This window comes from Chiloscyllium plagiosum, unplaced genomic scaffold (assembly GCF_037043375.1).
Source record: "Chiloscyllium plagiosum isolate Xiang-an unplaced genomic scaffold, Cpla_swu_hap1 HiC_scaffold_32, whole genome shotgun sequence".
Classification (NCBI taxonomy): Eukaryota; Metazoa; Chordata; class Chondrichthyes; order Orectolobiformes; family Hemiscylliidae; genus Chiloscyllium; species Chiloscyllium plagiosum.
In genome coordinates, this window is record NW_028270170.1 from 48,438,060 (window position 1) to 48,458,095 (window position 20,036).

At 42.3% G+C, this 20,036-nt stretch overlaps 1 protein-coding gene across 1 annotated transcript in view; it reads right to left on the bottom strand.

The window, feature by feature from the left end:
- The window catches only part of dcaf7 (ddb1 and cul4 associated factor 7), a 51,225-nt gene that overhangs the window by 17,763 nt on the left and 13,426 nt on the right, over positions 1-20,036 (bottom strand). The window contains exon 3 of the mRNA XM_043675363.2: positions 3,838-3,956. Within this exon, the coding sequence (XP_043531298.1) occupies positions 3,838-3,956 (119 nt within the window). The remainder of the gene's footprint in view (positions 1-3,837; positions 3,957-20,036) is intronic.

Sequence of the window (20,036 nt, forward strand, 5' to 3'; positions counted from 1 at the left end):
ACTGGCAATAACAGAGAACCAGCAGACTGCCTGACAAAATGAAGGTGACTTCAATGGTATAATACCCATACTTAATGTTCAATTTGTTCAATGTGCAGAGTGAAGGGAGTTTTAGGCTGCATTTAGCCATGTTGCAGCGATCACAGAAGTATTTGATGCTGATGTACAACATTCAGAATGGAAGATGCTGTTATCCAGACACAATACTGTATCTAAATAGGCATCTGCACTGCAGAAAGTGGAACAGACATTTCACTTCACACTAGATTATGTTAGACTATCTGGTTGGCATGAATGAGTTGGAGCAAAGGATCTGTTTCTGTGCTGTACATTTCCATTACCTTACTTCAACTTGTTTCCCCCTCCCCCGCACAAATCAGTAAATAAGGCCAAAAGAATAATTTAAAAGTCACCATAGTCTTATCAGACTATGGTACCAGTGTACAGTGGTCTTACCAGACTATAAGCTGCTCTCATTCGAGGCAACTAGTAAGTAGTGTTTTAACCAGAGGGTCATAACACCTCAAGTGAGGGGATAGGTTGAGAAGGAGAAGCCTTCATAGTAACCTCAGCCTGTGCAGGAATCAAACCATTGCTGTTGGCTAACCAGCCACCCAGTCAACTGAGCTAAACCGATCCCCAAATTAGGGCAAGCAGCAGACACTGGAAACAAAAAATAGAAGTAGGCCATTCAGCTCTTCAAAACTGTCCCACTGTTCAATATGACCCAGCCCAAGAACTGCAGCTCTTTGAGAAGATTCAATATTTTGGCTTCAACCACTTTCTATGGCAGAGAATTCTACAGGCTCATAACTCTCCAGATGAAGAAGTTTCTCATCTCAGTCCAAATGGCCTACTTTCAATAATCCTTAAACCGTAACCCTGATTCTGGATTCCCCATTCATTGGGAATATTTTTCTTGTGTTTAGCCTGACTAGTCCTTTTGGAATGCTATAGGTTTCATTGAGATTCTCCCTCATTCTCATAAACCCCAACAAATAGTCATAACCTACCCAGTCTCTCTTCCTAGTTCAGTCCTGCCATACCAGGAATAAGTCTGGTAAACCTCTGTTGAACTTGCTCCATAGCCAGAACATCCTTCTTCCAATAAAGGAGACCAAAACTGCACACAATACTCCAGGTACAGTCTTACCAAGCCCTGTACAAATGTAGCATGATATCCCTTCTCTTGTACTCAAATCCTCTTGCTCTGAAGACCATCATGCCATTGCCTTCTTTACCACCTATGTACTTATTTTCAACAACTGGTATACAAGTTGCACCTCCCTCTTTTCACCCTAACACCATTAAAATAATAATCCACCTTCCAGTAGCAAAGTGGTTAACTACATTTTTCCCATATACACTTAACCATGCATATGCCCACCACTCAACTTGAGTGTTTTAAGTTCTAGCAAATGAAAGTTATTTTGAAAATAAAGATATCTTTAAACATGTCTATAATTACCCAATCACTGGCACAGCTGCAGACTCAATGGGGCAAATCTCCTCCATCTGCACTACTCCATGATAGCACCATCTTTCTTCACTCACATCAGCAGAACGAATGAAAATCAATTTAGGCAAGCAGCACAAATAATCATTCAACTGCTGCCAAAACAGTTAGCAATTTTCATCGTACTTAGTACATCTAGTTCTTCCCTAACATGTGCTCTGCCATTAAGAGGTGCTGCTCAGAATGCCAATATTTTTAGTTTAGCTACAATTACAAAGCCTCCATTCTACAATCTGTGCATAAAGTACAGGATTGCACTGGCTGCAAACCAAATATCAAACCAGCAAGTCTCAGCGAGGCCAGCAGCTTCAACAAACCACCTCCAGGGAGTCACTGGTATTAACAGATTCTGGTTACCTTGCATAGCCCAATGTACAGGACCCAGACGCTGGGAACAAGTCAAACAAATCTCATACAATAAAAATAGAAAGTGCTGGAGAAACTCAGCAGGTCTGGCGACATTTGTGGAAAAAAAAACGCAGCGTTAAAGTTTTACGCCCAAAGACGCTTTGGAACAGATCTCATGCAACATTTTAAAAAAAGTGTTTTTGTTCCATTCATTGCCTCTATTCACATATCAGGAACTGAGAGCATCATTCAGATGTTTTTAAATACTTATTACTTTGAAGCAGTGTTGCTAAATCATCAACATATTTTACTACTAACTAGTTAAGAACATTTGCAGTCCAGTAGACACCGCGCTCATTTGTACAATTACTACCGATCAATATGCCGGATTATGCAGAATAACGGAACATGATTAAGGAACTGTCAGCAAGTGATAGCTACAGCAAAACTGTCCTGATCACTAAATCATTGCAACAAGTGTTGGATCAATTGTCTAAATGACTGGAGATGCAAAAATATACCTACCAAAACAGAATATCTCAGTACTTCTTCAGACATAAAATAAGATAAGATTAAATAACTGTTGCAGTTCCACAATAGCATCTTTGTTCATCAGCAATCCGTTTAAAACCAGATAAGATTAGGATCAGGACAAGACGATTTGGCCCCTTCAGCTTGCTCCATCATTCAAAAAAGGTCATGACTGATTGAATTCTGGCCTCAACTGCACTTTCCTGCCTCTGCGCCATAAATCAAGACTCTTGGTAGATCAAAAAGCCATCCAACTCAGTTGGAAATACATTCAATAAACCAGCCTCCGCTATTCTCTGTGGAAGCAAATTCCAAAGATTAACAGCCCTCCAAGAAGAAATTCCATTTCTTATCTGGTTTAAAACAGGAGACTTCTTATTCTGAAATTCTGCTCCGTTACTCTAGATTCCACATGAGGGAAAGCATCATCTCAACATCTGCACTTTCAAGCCCTGTTGGAATCTCACGTTTAAATAAAATTAACTCTCATTCTTGCAAACTCCAATGAATTTAGGCACAACTCACTCAACCTTTCCTCAAAGCAACCCTTTCATCCCAGGAAACAATACACTGCTTACGGTTTCAATGCAAGTCTGTCCCTCCTAAAGTAAGGAGATTCAAAACTATACAGGTTGTTCTCCTATAACATTTGTTTTGTTAACACAGTGTGGACACTGTTTCTAAAGCGCGAATTTTTAAAACATGTGTTGACTGTAACACAACTACATGGCCAAGACTTTAGGTGCTGTCTTTGGAGTACAATGTGGGGTTGTACAAGAACACAACCATTGTGTTATAGAAGAACTACTCTACAGTGTTTTAAGTGCAGAGTCAGTTTGACCTCTGTAGTGTAGTGTACCAAAACTCCTCCACCTCATTTCATTTCTTTGGCTTTGGATTGCGATCTAGTGAAGGAAAGTCGCCATTTAAGGATTGAAACATTCTATTTGCCTCTCTGATCACTTATCGTACACGCATGCTAACTTTTTAAAATTCACTACAGCTAGTGGTTTTCCTTCATCTGTCCTGCTTGTTACAACCTCAAAAAACTTGTCAAACACTATTAACACTTTCACAAATCCACTTTGACTCAGCCTGACTGCATGATGAGTTTCTAAATGTCCTACCAATATCACATTAATAATGGACTCCAGCATTTTCCCAATGACAGATGTTAGGCTAACTAGCATAAAGTTTACTGCTCTCTCCCCCTCCTTTCTTGGAGAGGGCATTTAGAAAGATTGCAACCAACGTGTCCATTAACTTGTAATCACAATACATTTTCCCCCATCAAAGCAGCTAACTTATTGGGAATCTAGAACCAAAATACAGACCAGGTGTTCTGTACTGTCCAGCTGCACGATCCCTTCACTAACTGACTTACTGGGTATACACATATCCTGAACTGAACCGCACATGCTGATGGTCAAAGACCTCATTACCTCTTTATCATGAGCAATAAGTTGTGTTTTCACGTGCCCAGAGACCAAATTGACTCGGCCGAGTACCTGTCCTGTCTCCAGACCCCAGATTGTACATGTGGTGTCTATGCTGGAAGTACCTGCAGAGAGAAGAGCAATCATTACAAAATTGACAAAATCCTGGTTCCTCACTTCTGTACTGAAAAGTTTTAACAGCTTTGTGAATTTGAATTCCACCTGCTCTTTTGAGGTATACTATTTACAGTAAAAGGTTCAATCAGTTTTGTCAATACCCTTCATAATCTTGAGGATTTTAGATGAGATTTCATAATGAAAGAAAACAGTAAAGTTGTTAACATTTCAACAACTCAGCAAACCCACTGCATTTATCCCACTGGCTTGTTTATTTTATAGCAGGATGAGAACTGGAAGCAGTGAATACATTTCCAGTCATTTGATATGGAGACAAAATCTTGTTCGATGCCAGCTCTCTCAGAAAGGAGAAATAAGGAAACAGTTTTGGTTAAAAAGTCACAATAGGGGTCCACGTTTAGGCGTGGCAATGGCAGAGAAGTTCAAATACAAAGATGGTAGCGTGACTGCATAACACATCTGTTGCAATCTCTTTATACATGATTGAGTGTTGGAAAATTCAGCTCGCCACAGAAATTTACAGCTGCTTAACAAAGTGAATGGTTTTGATTCGTCGACAGCCACAGGCTCTGGAAACTTTCTAAATTTGTTACAGGTTTTCAGTATTTTGCCTTAAATTCTGTTAGTGTACAGCATATGACTGAGTGATACACTATAGGCTTTATTCTTAGCATATGCGGAGTTAAACTATGACGACAGTCAGGAATCCTAATTGACTTCAGCTAAACTGGTCTGGACAAGAGGGAGACCAAATCAGCCAGGTTCTCCATTGTCCCTAGTAGTATACTCAGGTGTATACATGAGGTATGAACCGTATAATACCAATTTATGTATAATAACCAGCCAAGATAGAATTCATGCATCTTCTGAAGGAAGAATAAAAAGTGAAAACAAAAGCAATCAATATTTAAGACATGGTACATGTTGACCTTTGTCCTGCTTGTTTAATTATTTCTCACACCAAGTGGCATTCATAACTTACCAGAGGTTACACAAACAAGCCTCTGATTAAACAATGTGTTTGCAAATTTAAGGTTTAGCCTGCAGTGAATTTTCCAGCATAGTACCACACTTTGCAGCATTGCCAAACTTCTGCAAAACAAATATATCTCCTTGTGAGTTCAGAGGTTGCATTACTGCTGCTCCCCCTCAAGCTTCTGTCCATCTTTCTAGGAGATCCCTCATCCTTCAGTGCATCATTCATGCTAGAGTCCAAAACAGGATTGGGGTTGTAATGTCTTAGTAAGTGAATGAACTAGAAGACAGAGCAGGAAGGCAAAGAATCCCAAACACAGCCAAAAGCTGTAATTACAGTCACTGTAAAACAGATACACAGTGAATACCACACTGGCTATAATTAGCCTCAGTGGGCAAGGACAAGAAATTAGAAACACATTTACCAACAGCAAATTGGAGGAGCTCAATTGCATTTTGTTAGACAGAAAAATTGATCAAATCACCTCATATCGAAGGCCAGGGGAAGAGAATCATAGTTTTCTAACATTTGTAATTAAATTCTTGGAGTCCAAGTATCGCTCTGGTAAATCTACCCTCCACTCTGCCCAGAATTGCTCATTTATTCCACACATGGTCTAACCTGAGTTTTGTACAGGTAAAGTCTTGATGTCTATCCCTTAGTTTTCCATTGCTCTAAATCCAAAGGACAACATTTAGCCTTCCTGATTTTCTCAGAGAAAGTGAGAACGCAGATGCTCGAGAATCAGAGTCGAAAAACATGGTGCTGGATAAAGTACAGCAGATCAGGCAGCATCCAAGGAGCAGAAGAGTACATATTCTTGATGAAGAGCTTATGTCCAAAATGTCAACTCCCATGCTCCTTGGCTGCTGCCGGACTTGCTGTGCTTTTTCCAGCACCACACTTTACGAATTTGATTTGCTGAGCGTATACTTAGTGAAGAGTAATCTCGATTATCTGAAGGCCATAGGCAGGAAGTATTTCGTTTGGTTAATCAAATGCTGGATAATCATAGTTTCACCATGCATCAGGACCATGCAATCTTGTCTGGATAATCCAAAATTTTCATAATTGAATGCCAGATAATCGAGCTTCTTTAGTTGACATGCAAGGACCTCCAAGTTTCTCTATTCCTCCAAACTTTCTAGTTTCAGCATTTAGAAAGTATCATGTTCAATCCTTTTTAGTTTCAAGAAGTGGATGACTTCACAATGGCTTAGACTGAAATCCATTTGTTAGTCCTGGTCATTTACTCAGCCTATAAATGGTGCTTCCATTTACAGTGCTTAGATTTCTGTTTATATTTGAGTCACTGCAGATTTAAATGCCTTTCCATTCCAACATCTAAACAACAGGATATTAATTATGGCGAATAATTGACTATTCAACACAAATTCTTGCAGGACATCACCATTCTCAACTTTACTCCACCTTCTGCTGCTCAGTCAACTTTCTATATTTGTCTTCAGTTTGTAGGCAGTTGCAGCCTTGCTGGCTTGATTTCAGTTGAGGGGGAGTAAGATTATGGTCTAGTTTTAGGGGAAGCAGCACAGTGTTAATGATAATAAATGTCAAGCCAGTTTAAATGCCTGTTGAAGCTGTGACAAAATTAAATTTGATATAGTTTTAAACAGTTTCAATAGGAAGCTTTGAGCCAACTATATCTCATATGTCAGAGAAATCTCTTCTGTTCTGTGATATAGTAATGAAAGGCAACTTCACATGACTAAGTAACAAGGGCAGTTTTCATGACTCTATCGAGACTGCTCCACGTTGAACATACCCTAAAGTAACTGTCAACTGAAGAAAACACAATGTGGTCTGATCATCTCTGCATGAATACCCTTTGGAACAGCAGATAAAATTATGACAGGAACAATCTGAATTAATATGCTAGAGATATAAATTTAATTTTGTTAAGCTCGCTAGCAAGGGATGACAGTGGCTCCGTGGTTAGCACTGCTGTCTCACAGTGCCAGGGACCTAGTTTGGATTCAAATCTTGGGTAACTGTGTGTGGAGTAAGCATGCGTCAAATTGCTTCTTACTGCACTGTAGGGAGCGGAATAACTGGAGCTTCATTATAAATCTTGATTCAGAACGGTCATTCTTGTTACAGGGTGAGATGCATTATTTCACTACTCAATTTAAAATGCTTGAATCGTGGTACCCACATACAAAATAAAACATTGGAGCTTCAAAAGGAGGAAAATTCTTCAAATGTTATGATCTTCAAAGTGCTCATCAGGTACAAGCCATAGACTCTCAGTTAGGAGAAAACAGGACTTGATTTATTAATACATGCATTTGAAAAGGGTAGCAAATTAGGTAACAATTAGCATACTGCCTATCATCAATGATGGGTAAAGAGGTATACTTAAAGGGCAACCTATATACTGTACTGTAAATACTTTAAAAACAAAGTGAATTGTAAAGAGGACATAAGGATACAAAGGGATAAAGACTGGTTAATAGTGAATGGATAAAGGTGCAGCAAATGGAGAAGAATGTGCAAAATGTGAAATTGTTAACTTTGGCAGAAAGAATTAAGAAACAAGTAGTGAAAGACAGAGGAATCCAGGTCACCAAGTGAATGAATCACAAAAAAAGCGCTCAAATGTTATTGCTCATTGTGAGGGAAATTGAATACAAACATAGGGAGGTTATTAGTGGAATTTCTTGTGCTGTGACTGGATATGGATTTACATTAGGCCATCAGTACAGCTTAACTTTACATAATTAATATTTTAACACTTCAGATTTTTTTTTCCACTTAATAGAGTAAGAGTTTTTAGTTAAAAATCCAAAAGGACTGTGGATGCCCAAAATCAGAAATTGTTTGAAAATCTGAGATCTGGCAGCATCCATGGACAGAAAGCAGAGTTAATGTTTCGAGTCCAATGACCCTTCTTCAGAACCATTCCAGATACTTGGGGTTTGGGCTGCTGGGAAGAGAAGAGGAAAAAAGTGTGGAACGGTAACAATAGTCAGGGATTTGTTAGTGAGGGAAGTGAAGTGCTGAGGAGGTTAATGCATTCAATGTGGTCTGCACAGACTTCCAAAAATTTTTTGATAAGGTCCTTTTTGGGTCAAGAAAGTAAGAGCCCAATGTACAAAATGGCACACTGGATCCAAACTGGCGGAAAGACAGGAGGCAGAAGATTGACTTCCAGTTTCAGAAACAATTTCCAGTGGGGTTCCACAGTGCTCAGTGCTGTGGTGTATATTAATAATTTTGATTTTAAATGAAGTGGGTATGATCCAGAAGCCTACAGATGACACAAAATGATAGAGCAGTAATTAGTAGATAACTATTAATCTTAAGTGGAAGGTATCACAGGCAGGTTGGCTCGGCAGAACAGTGAAAAATGGAATTTTATCTGGCAAAATATGAGGCAGTTATTTGGTGAGGGATAACAAGGCAGAGAATTATGAATGGTAGGATGCGGGGAAGTACTGAAGATCAGAGGGACTTTGAGGTGTACATTCACAGATCAGAGAAGGGTAGGCAGATAAGGTGGACAAGGTGGTAAATGTAAGTTAGAGAACTGTGTGCCAATAAAGTTAATCCAAACGTGCCCAACTGGAAACCATGTTTCCAGGGAAATACATTCCCTACTGAAGACCAGGTCAGAGTCATTCAAGTTGGGTGACCCTAATCTATACAGTAAATCTAAGAATGACCTTCCAAAGCCATCAGGGACACCAAGAGACAACATTAGACCAAGACACATGAACACATGTTCACTGAGGCAAGGCTTACACAATACATCAGGCTACAAACCAAAGTCAAGTAGAATTGCATGACAACAATGCTTCCCTCACAAGCTCGTTTTGAACTGAAGGTAAGCCAAATTATGTCAACTGCCCAGACAGTCTCAGATGCACCGGTTCCCTGAGTCACTGCCACAGATGTCACATCAGCCTTCTTGAGGGTAAACCCAAAGTAAGCAACCAGCCCAGATGGATTTCCTGGACGTGCACACAGATTCTGCGTGGATCAGCTAGCAGGAGACTTCACAGACAGCTTTATCTTCTCCTTAATCCAATCAAAGGTTCCTACCTATCTCAAGAAAACCATCATCATTCCGGTGACACCTCAATAACTACCACTCGTTGTCTCTGACATTTATCAAGGACTGTGAGGGGTTAGTAATGGCACACGTCAACTCCACTCCCCTATGGGAGACCAGTGAACAAGGTCTGATCTCATGGAATACAGGGAGAACTCTCCATGTGGATACAGAACTGGCTCAAAGATAGAAGACAGAGGGCCTGGTGGAGGGTTGTTTTTAAATTGGAGGCCTGTGACCAGTAGAGTGCCACAAGATCAATGCTGGGTCTACTACTTATTGTCATTTATATAAATGATTTGGATGTGAGCAGAAGAGGTATGTAGTTAGTAAGTTTGCAGATGACACCAAAATTGGAGGTGGTGTAGTGGACAGCAAAGGTTACTTCAGATTACAATAGGATCTTGACAAGATGGGCCAAAGGGCTGAGAATTGGCAGATGGAGTTTAATTCAGATAAATGCGAGGTGCTGCATTTTGGGAAAGCAAATCTTAGCAGGACTTATACACTTAATGGTAAGATCCTAGGGAATGTTGCTGAACAAAGAGACCTTGGAGTGCAGGTTCATAGCTCCTTGAAAGTGGAGTCGCAGGTAGATAAGATAGTGAAGAAGGAGTTTGGCATGCTTTCCTTTATTGGTCAAAAGTATTGAGTACAGGAGTTGGGAGGTCATGTTGCGGCTATACAGGACATTGGTTAGACCACTTTTGGAATATTGCATGCAATTCTGGTCTCCTTCCTATCGGAAAGATGTTGTGAAACTTGAAAGGGTTCAAAAAATATTTATAAGGATGTTGCCAGGGTTGGAGGATTTGAGCTATAGGGAAAGGTTGAGTAGGCTAGGGCTGTTTTCCCTGGAGTGTCGGAGGCTGAGGGATGACCTTATAGAGGTTTACAAAATCATGAGGGGCATGGATAGGATAAATAGACAAAGTCTTTTTCCTGGGGTGGGGAGTCCAGAACTAGACGGCATAGGTTTAGGATGAGGAGGGGAAAGATATAAAATAGAGCTAAGGGGCAACTTTTTCACGCAGAGTGGTGTGTGTGGAGCAGGCTGTCAGAGAAAATGGTGAAGGCTGGTAGAATTACAACATCTGAAAGGCATCTGGATGGGTATATGAATAGGAAGGGTTTGGAGGGATATGGGTCAGGTGCTGGCAGGTGGGACTAGATTGCGTTGGGATATCTGGTTGGCATGGACCAAAGGGTCAGTTTCCGTGCTGTACATTTCTATGACTCTGACTGTCTTGATACACTACAAATCACCTACCATCGCAACCTGTTCATGGCAGAAATCATCTCCTTAGCCTTACACTCATTCCTTGAACATCTGAATAACATGAATACTGACATCACTCTTACTTATTGACTTTAGCTCAACCTTTCAACGCTATAACTCCAGCCAATCTTTTCTCCAAATTCCGAGACATAGTACACTGCTCTCACTCTGCAACTGGATCCTTGACTCCCTCTCCGACAGATCGCAATCAGTAATTGTAGGTAACATCTCCTCCATGATAATCCTCAACACCAGTGTCTTGCACGGCGACATACTCAGCCCGTTACTATACAGGAGGAGAAAGTGAGGACTGCAGATGCTGGAGGCCAGAATTGAGAGTGTGTTGCTGGAAAAGCACAGCCGGTCAGGCAGCATCTGAGAAGAATCGATGTTTTAGGTGTGAGCCCTTCATCAGGAACGAGGCATGCGGGCCGGGCGAGAGGAAATGAGGAAGCTGTTGAAATCCACATTTATCCCATATGGTTACAGGGTTCCATGGCGGAATATGAGGTGTTCCTCCTCCAGGCGTTGGGTGGTATGGTTTGGCGGTGGAGGCAGCCCAGGACCTGCATGTCTTTGATGGGGTGGGAGGGGGAGTTGAAGGTACAGATAAATTTCTGACGGATGTGGAAGGATCTCTTGGACAGAGCTCAGGGGAGTTGTGTATGGGCACAGGTTTTGCACTTCGTGCAGTGGCAGGGAAAGGTGCCAGGAGTGGGTTGTTTGGGGGGGGGGGGGGGAAATGGGCATGGACCTGTGGGAGTCAATGGGCTTGTAGTATATGTCTGTGATTAGCCAGTCACCAAAGGCAGTGATGGAGAGGTCCAGGAAGGGGAGGGAGTTGTCTGAGATAGTCTAGGTGAATTTGAGGTGGGGGTCGAAGGTTTTGACAAAGTTGGTGAACTGTTCAACCTCCTGGTGGGAGCATGAAGACCAGTTCAGCCAGGCAGATGAGGGTGTCGGTGAAAGGGTACTGTTTGGGACAGCGTGAGAGGAAATGAAGGGTGTGGAGACCTTTGTCGTGGCGGATTGCTGTGTACAGGGACTGGATATCCATGGTGAAGATGAGGCATTGGGGGCCAGGGAAACAAAATCTTGGAGGTGGTGTCAGGAATGTAGGGGGGGAGTTCCTGGACTAACAGGAACAGGACAGTTCCAAGGTAGGAAGAGAGGAGTTCAGTGGGACAGGTGCAGGCTGAGACAATGGGTTGACCGGGGCAGTCAGGTTTGTGAATCTTCGGTAGGAGGTAGAATCGGCAGTGCAGGGTTCACGGACAGCGAGGTTGGGGGCTGTGGATGGGAGATCACCAGAGGTGATGAAATTGTGGATGGTCTGGGAGATGATGGTTTGGTGATGGAGGTGAGGTAGTGATCAAGGGGGAAGTAGGAGGAGGTGCCTGCAAGTTGGTGCCAAACCATTACCACCTGATGTCTGGAGGGAGAACGCCTCATATTCCACTTTGGGAACCTGGAACCACACGGGGATTTCAACAGCTTCCTCATTTCCATTCCCTCCACATTATCCCAGTTCCAAGCCTCCAACTCAGCACCATCCTCCTGACCTGTCCATCACCTTTCCCATCATCCACTCCACTCTTTCCCCACCTCCCACCAATCTTCTCCCCTAGCCTCATCCACTTATCGCTTTCTCAGCTATCCCCCCCCCCCCCACCACCAACGCCACCCCTATCCCATCATCTCTCAGCCCCCAGCCTCATTCCTGAGAAAGAGCTTATGCCAAAAACGTCGATTCTCCTGCTCCTCGGATGCTGCCTGATCTGCTGTACATTTCCAGAAAAACACTCTTGACTCCAGATACAGTCGTCATCATTGTGTGGCCAAATTCTGTGCTAACCCTATTTACAAGTTTGCTGATGAGACCACCACAATGGGTCAGATCTTAAACAATGACAAGACAGTACTGGAAAGAGATACAGAACTTAGTGGCATGGTGTAAAGACAATAATCTCTCTCATAATGTCAGCAAAATGAAGGACTGGTCATCAACTTTGGGAAGGGGAATGGAGGACACGCTGTCTGTATCAATGGTGCTAAAGTGGAGACAGTCAAAGTTTCAAGTCCCTCGGAGTAAACATCACCAATCGTCCCTGGTTCATCCACGTCGATGCTACAGTCAAGAAGGCACACCAATGACTATGTCCTCAGAATACTAAAGGAAATTCCACATGTCCACAATATCTCTTACCAAATTTTATAGATGCACATAGCATCCTATCCAGATACATCACAGCTAGGTGATATCTGCTCTGTCCAAGACCAAAGGAAACTACAGACATTTGTGAACCCAGACCAGTCCATGACGACAACCAGCTTTCCTTTCATCGACTCCATTTACACTTCCTCCTACCTCGGGAAAGCTACCAACATAATCAAAGACCTTCTCACCTCAGCTGTAATCTCTTCCATAAAGCAGAAGATACAAAAGTTTGAAAAAAAACATACCAACGGTGTCAAGACCAGCTTCTTCCCCACTATTATCAGGCTTTTGAATAGACCTCTTATTCTCTGTACCTTCTCAGAAGTTGTAACACCATACTCTGCATTCTGTTTTATTACCCAGATATACTGTATGTATGTATAATATGACTTACCTGAATAGCAAGCAAACCAATACTCTTCACTGTTCCTCAATACAGTGAACCATAATAAATCATACCTAAAAGGAATATTTACCTTTATTAGCAGATTTACGGAATACAAGATCAAGGCAGTTTTGCTGGAATGGTATAAAAAGTTGATTAGACCAAAATTGGAGTACTGTGTGCAGTTCTGGTCACCACATTATAGGAAGGCTATGATTATACAGAAAAGGAGATTTACCAGAATACTGCCTGGGCTAGGGTCTCTGAGCTATGAGGAAAGACTGGTTAAACTGGGATTATTTTTCCTCAGAGCAGCAATTATTGAAAGGGGATCTGATTGAAGTGCTTAAAATTTATCAGGGGCTTAGGTAGGAAAGCAATCCGAGAGGATTGTGGAAGTCTAGAACGCTCTCCCTGAAAAGGCAGTTGAGTCAGAAACACAATATTTAACCAGTAATTAGATGTTCACTTGCATTGCTACACCCTCCAGAAATATGAGCCCAGAGTTGGAAAAGGGTATTCAGATTCTGGATGCAAGTTTGCTCCCTGAGTTCGAAGTCTCATTTTCAGATGTTTCATCACTATACTAGGTAACATCAGTGAGCCTCCAGCGAAGCACTGGTGTTAAGTCCCACTTTCCATTTAAGTGTTTAGGCTTCCTTGGATTGGTGATGTCATTTCCTGTGTTGGTGACACAATTTCCTGCATTGATATCAATTCCGATTCTTTTTCTTAGAGGATAGTAGATGGTGTCCAAATCGATGTGTTTGTTAAGAGCATTCCGGTTGGAATGCTGTGCTTCTAGGAATTCTTGGCTGGTCCTAGGATGGATGTGTTGTCCCAGTTAAAGTGATGTCCTTCCCTCATCTGTAAGGAAGGATGCTAGTGAGAGAGGCTAATTTTATTGTGGCTAGCTGATGTTCACGTATCCTGGTGGCCAGTTTTCTGCCTGTTTGTCCAGTGTAGATTGCAAGGTATTTTGTAAATTACATTAGTTTTGCTTGTTGTCCGTATCAGGTCTTTCAAGTTCTTTAGCTGCTGCTTTATTGCGTTGGTGGGTTTGTGGGCCACCATGATGCCAAGAGGGCTAAGTAGTCTGGCAGTCATGTCTGAGATGTCTTTGGTGAGGGGAGTGTGGCTAGGGATTCTGGGCACATTTTGTCTGCTTATCTGGGTTTGTTGCTGAGAAATCCGCAGACTATTCATTGGGTACCCGTTCTTTTTGAGTAGGTGATTTTCCTCTGGTCTTCACAGTTACTTGGTGTTGCAGTATGTGGTAGCTCTTTGAAATAATGTTCTAATGCAGCTTCTTTTGTGGGTGTTGGATGATTGCTTGTGTAGTTCAGGATTTGGTCTGTATGTGCTATTTTCCTGTAGACGCTGGTTTAAGTTCCCCCCTGACTGTTCACTCTACTGTGACATCGAGGAATGGCAGTTTGTTGTTTTCCTTCTCTTTAGTGAATTTTGCTAGTTTGCATATTATTGATGGCCTTGAAGGTTTCCTTCAACGTGTTTTGTTTAGTCATGACAAAGGTGTCATCCACGTAGTGGACCCAAAGTTTGGGTTGGATGGTTGGCAGGGCTGTTTGTTTGAGTCTCTGCATTACTGCCTCTGCTAAGAACCCTGATATCAGAGATCTTGTGGGTGTTCTGTTTGTCTGTCAGTTTTATGATCTCAAAACTCATTAGAGTATTCAGTTTTTGGTTGACCAGTGCAGATATGATGGACTGAATGGCAAGCAAGGTGGTGAAAGATTTGGGGTTCACAAGAATGTTGTATTAAAGATTACAAATCAGATCAGCTGTAAGTAGAAGTAGTAGTTAAAGTGTCTGATGAAGGAGCAGCACTCCGAAAACTAGTGCTTCCAATTAAACCTGTTGGACTATAACTTGATGTTGTCTGATTTTTAACTTTGTACACCCCAGTCCAACACCGGTTCCTCCAAATTCTAAGAAGGGGGTTGTGTTAGTATGGTTTAAACTTTTTATTAATAATCTTTGCTTCAGTATGTTTTGTTTGCAGTAAACTGGTTCTTTGTTACTCAAGGAACCTGACTGGTATGGGTGTATGTACTCTACAAATATTTTAACAGCTAATATCACTTCCCTTTTTAAAATTCAAATTTTATTGTGACCTATGGGGGCATGGACAAGGATTCAGTTCACTCCTCCTGACTTGGTCATAACACTAGTCTACTTAAATATGTCAAAAACAATCAATTTTCCAACTCTTAAACTGGAAGATCAACACAAGTACAAAACAAAAAGGAGTTAGATCATGCAGCTAAATAGATAAATGCGCATGGATGTTAATACAAACAACAAATGGTAGGGCTGTGGGTAGTGTTTAGAACAGGGAGACCCAGGGTTCAGGAATACAATTCTTTAAAATGTGTCAGAGGTAGACAGGGTGGTTAAAGTTGTGCTCACTTGCTTTCATTGCTCAGACCTCTAATTATAGAGATGTACAGCATGGAAACAGACTCTTCAGTCCAACCCGTCCATGCCGACCAGATATCCCAACCCAATCTAGTCCCACCTGCCAGCACCCGGCCCATATCCCTCCAAACCCTTCCTATTCATATACCCATCCAGATGCCTCTTAAGTGTGGCAATTACACCAGCCTCCACCACTTCCTCTGGCAGCTCATTCCATACACTTACCACCCTCTGAAAAAGTTGCCCCTTAGGTCTCTTTTATATCTTTCCCCTCTCACCCTAAACCTATGCCCTCTACTTCTGGACTCCCTCACCCCAGGGAAAAGACTTTGCCTATTTATCCCATCCATGCCCCTCAATTTTGTAAACCTCTATAAGGTCACCCCTCAGCCTCCGACACTCCAGGGAAAACAGCCCAAGCCTGTTCAGCCTCTCCCTGTAGCTCAGATCCTCCAACCCTGGCAACATCCTTGTAAATCTTTTCTGAACCCTTTCAAGTTTCACAACATCTTTCCGGTAGGAAGGAGACCAGAAGTGCGTGCAATATACCAACATTGGCCTAACCTATGTCAGGTACAGCCGCAATATAACCTCCCAACTCCTATATTCAATACTCTGACCAATAAAGGAAAGCATACCAAACACCTTCTTCACTATCTTATCTACCTGCGACTCCACTTTCAAGGAGCTATGAACCTGCACTCCAAGGTCTCTTTGTTCAGCAACACTCCCTAGGACCTTACCATTAAGTGTATAAGTCCTTCTAAGATTTGCTTTCCCAAAATGCAGCACCTCAGAATTAAACTCCATCTGCCACTTCTCAGCCCATTAGCCCATCTGGTCAAGATCCTGTTGTAATCGGAGGTAACCCTCTTCGCTGTCCACTACATCTCCAATTTTGGTGTCATCTGCAAACTTACTAACTGTCCCCCTTATGCTCACATCCAAATGATTTATGTAAGTGACAAAAAGTAAGAAAAAAAACATGATTTCCCACACACAAAGCCATGATGACTATCCCTAATCAGTCCTTGCCTTTCCAAATACATGTACATCCTGTTCCTCAGGATTCTCTTCAACAACTTGCCCACCCCCGAGGTCAGGCTCACTGGTGTATAGTTCCCTGGCTTGTCTTTACCGCCCTTCTTAAACAGTGGCACCATGTTTGCCAACCTCCAGTCTTCCGGCACCCCATCTGTGACTATCGATGATGCATATATCTCAGCAAAAGGCCCAGCAATCACTTCTCTAGCTTCCCAGAGTTCTTGGTTACACCTGATCAGGTCCTGGGGATTTATCCACCTTTACCAGTTTCAAGACATCCAGCACTTCCTCCTCTGTAATCTGGACATTTTGCAAGATGTCACCATCTATTTCCCTATAGTCTATATCTTCCATATCCTTTTCCACTATAAATATGGATGCAAAATATTCTTTTATTATCTCCCCCATTTTCTGCGGCTCCACACAAAGGCTGCCTTGCTGATCTTGGAACGGCCCTATTCTCTCCCTAGTTACCCTTTTGTCCTTAATGTATTTGTAAAAACCCTTTGGATTCTCCTTAATTCTATTTGCCAAAGCTATCTCATGTCCCCTTTTTGCCCCCCTGATTTCCCTCTTAAGTATACTCCTTTATACTCTAAGGATTCATTGGGACATCATGCTGAGGTTGTACAGAACATTGGTGATGCCTCTTTTGGAGTACCGTTTGCAGTTCTGGTCACCCTGTTACAAGGAGGATATCTTTAAATTGGAGAGGATTCAGAAAAGATTTACCAAGATGTTACCGGAGGATTAAATGGAGGGCTTAAGTTATAAAAATAGGCTGTGACCTTTTCAATGAGTGTAGGGGTTTGAGGGGCGACTTAGAGGTTCGTAAAATCATGAGGAGAATAGATTTGGTGAATAGCAAAGGTTTTTTCCCTAAGGTTTGGGGGGGGGGGGGGGGGGGGGGGGGGGTTTCAAAACACAATGGCGGGCAAAGGTGAGAGAAAAATAACTTACAAGGGATGATGGGGACTTTTTTTTTTAAAAAAAGAAAAAAAGTTTGGTTGCTGTGTACAATGAACTGGTAAATGTAGTGGTGGATGCAAGTACAGCTACAACATTTGGTTAAGTACATGTATAGGAAAGGGCCAAACACAAGGACGTGGCACTAGTTTAGTTTGGGAACATGATCAGTGTAGACTAGTGGACCAAAAGGTCTTTTCCATGCTGCATGACTGATTGTGAAATATCACATGCCAAAGAATTAGAAAAAGACCCAAGTGTCATAGGAGACTCAACTTCCAATAACTAGACTGTCAGCCAGAATTCAGTAGTAGTCAAGTCACTAGAGTTCAAGACCAGACATTTTCAATATGTTTACTAGACGGATTCTTGGGGTGGCAGAGCTGACATATGGAATGAGTGGATCGGTTAGGAGAATATTCACTGGTGCCTAGAAAGATTGTTAGTGAGATGACTGGGGAGTTCAGAACTAGTGGTCACAGTTTAGGATTGGGATAAGCAGAAATTTCTTCACTTAGTGTTGAGCCTATGGCATTCTCTGCCACAGAAAGTAGTTGAGGCCAAAACATTGCATATTTTTAAAAAATAAAGTCACTATAGTTCTTAAATGTTAAAGGGTATGGGGGCATAGCAGGGACAATACTGAATGGCATGATAATACTGAAAGATTGATCTGGTTTGAACAGCTGAATGGACTGCTCCTGCTCCCATTTTCTATGTTACTCTGTTACCGCCCACACCAGGGCTTGACCCTGAAATGCACAGGTGACAAAGTACTACCCTATCAGCAGTGTCATCTTTTGGATGAGATGTATGTATGTAGAAAAGAGGTGTTGGAAATTCTGGAAAGGGTGAAAATAGATAAGTCCCCTGGGCCTGATGGCATTTATCCTAGGATTCTCTGGGAAGCAAGGGAGGAGATTGCAGAGCCATTGGCCATGATTTTTATGTCCTCGTTGTCTACAGGAGTAGTGCCAGAAGATTGGAGGCTAGCAAATGTGGTTCCCTTGTTCAAGGAGGGGAGTAGGGATAACCCTAGTAACTATAGGCCGGTGAGTCTCACGTCTGTTGTGGGCAAAATCTTAGAGAGAATTGTAAGGGATAGGATTTATGAACATCTGGATAGGAATAATGTGATCAAGGATAGTCAGCATGGTTTTGTGAAGGGCAGGTCGTGCCTCACAAACCTTAGTGAATTCATTGAGAAGGTGACTAAGGATGTGGACGAGGGGAAAGCGGCAGATGTGGTGTATATGGATTTTAGTAAGGCGTTTGATAAGGTTCCCCATGGTAGACTACTGCAAAAAATACAGAGGTATGGCATTGAGGGTGAGTTGGAGGTTTGGATTAGGAGTTGGCTGGCTGGAAGAAGACAGAGGGTAGTAGTTGATGGCAAAGGTTCATCTTGGAGTGCCGTCACTAGCGGTGTTCCGCAAGGATCTGTTTTGGGACCATTGCTGTTTGTCATTTTTATAAATGACCTGGAGGAGGGGTTAGAAGGTTGGGTGAGCAAGTTTGCGGATGATACGAAAGTCGGAGGAGTTGTAGACAGTGAGGAAGGATATGGCAGGTTACAGCGAGATATAGATAAGCTGCAGAGCTGGGCAGAAAGGTGGAAAATGGAGTTCAATGTAGCTAAGTGTGAGGTGATTCATTTTGGTAAGAGTAATAAAAAGATGGGGTACTGGGCTAATGGTCGGATACTTGGTAGTGTGGATGAGCAGAGGGATCTTGGTGTCCATGTACACAGATCTTTGAAAGTTGCCACCCAGGTAAATAGTGCGGTGAAGGCATATGGCGTACTGGCTTTTACTGGTAGAGGAATTGAGTTCCGGAGTACTGAGGTCATGTTGCAGTTGTATAAGACTCTGGTGCGGCCGCATCTGGAGTATTGTGTGCAGTTTTGGTCGCCATATTATAGGAAGGATGTGGAGGCACTGGAACGGGTGCAGAGGAGGTTTACCAGGATGTTGCCTGGTATGGTAGAAAGATCGTATGAGGAAAGGCTGAGGCACTTGGGGTTGTTTTCATTGGAGAAAAGAAGGTTTAGGGGTGACTTGATAGAGGTGTACAAGATGATTAGGGGTTTAGATAGGGTCGACAGTGAGAATCTTTTTCCACGTATGGAGTCAGCTATTACAAGGGGGCATAGCTTTAAATTAAGGGGGGTAGGTATAGGACAGATGTTAGGGGTAGGTTCTTTACTCAGCGAGTCGTGAGTTCATGGAATGCCCTGCCAGTAGCAGTGGTGGACTCTCCCTCATTATGGGCATTTAAGCAGGCATTGGATAGGCATATGGAGGATAGTGGGCTAGTGTAGGTTAGGTGGGCTTAGATCGGCGCAACATCGAGGGCCGAAGGGCCTGTACTGCGCTGTATTCTTCTATGTTCCATGTTAAAACAGGGACTCAACATACTTTCCTGAGTAGACATAAAACATAGCATGCCAAAACTGTGAAGAAACAGAAATTATCCATGGCATCCAGATCAATAATTATCCCTCAGCCAACATCATTAAAAAAAAACTCAGTTATGAAAGTTTGTGCACCAACTGACTCTGGTACTTCCGACATTTCGAAAGGAACTATGCTTCAAAAAGTACTAATCAACTGTAAAACACTTCAAGACATCCAATTGTGAAAAGCTGCTGTGCAAAGTTTGCATATAAACATAAGCCCTTATTTTATT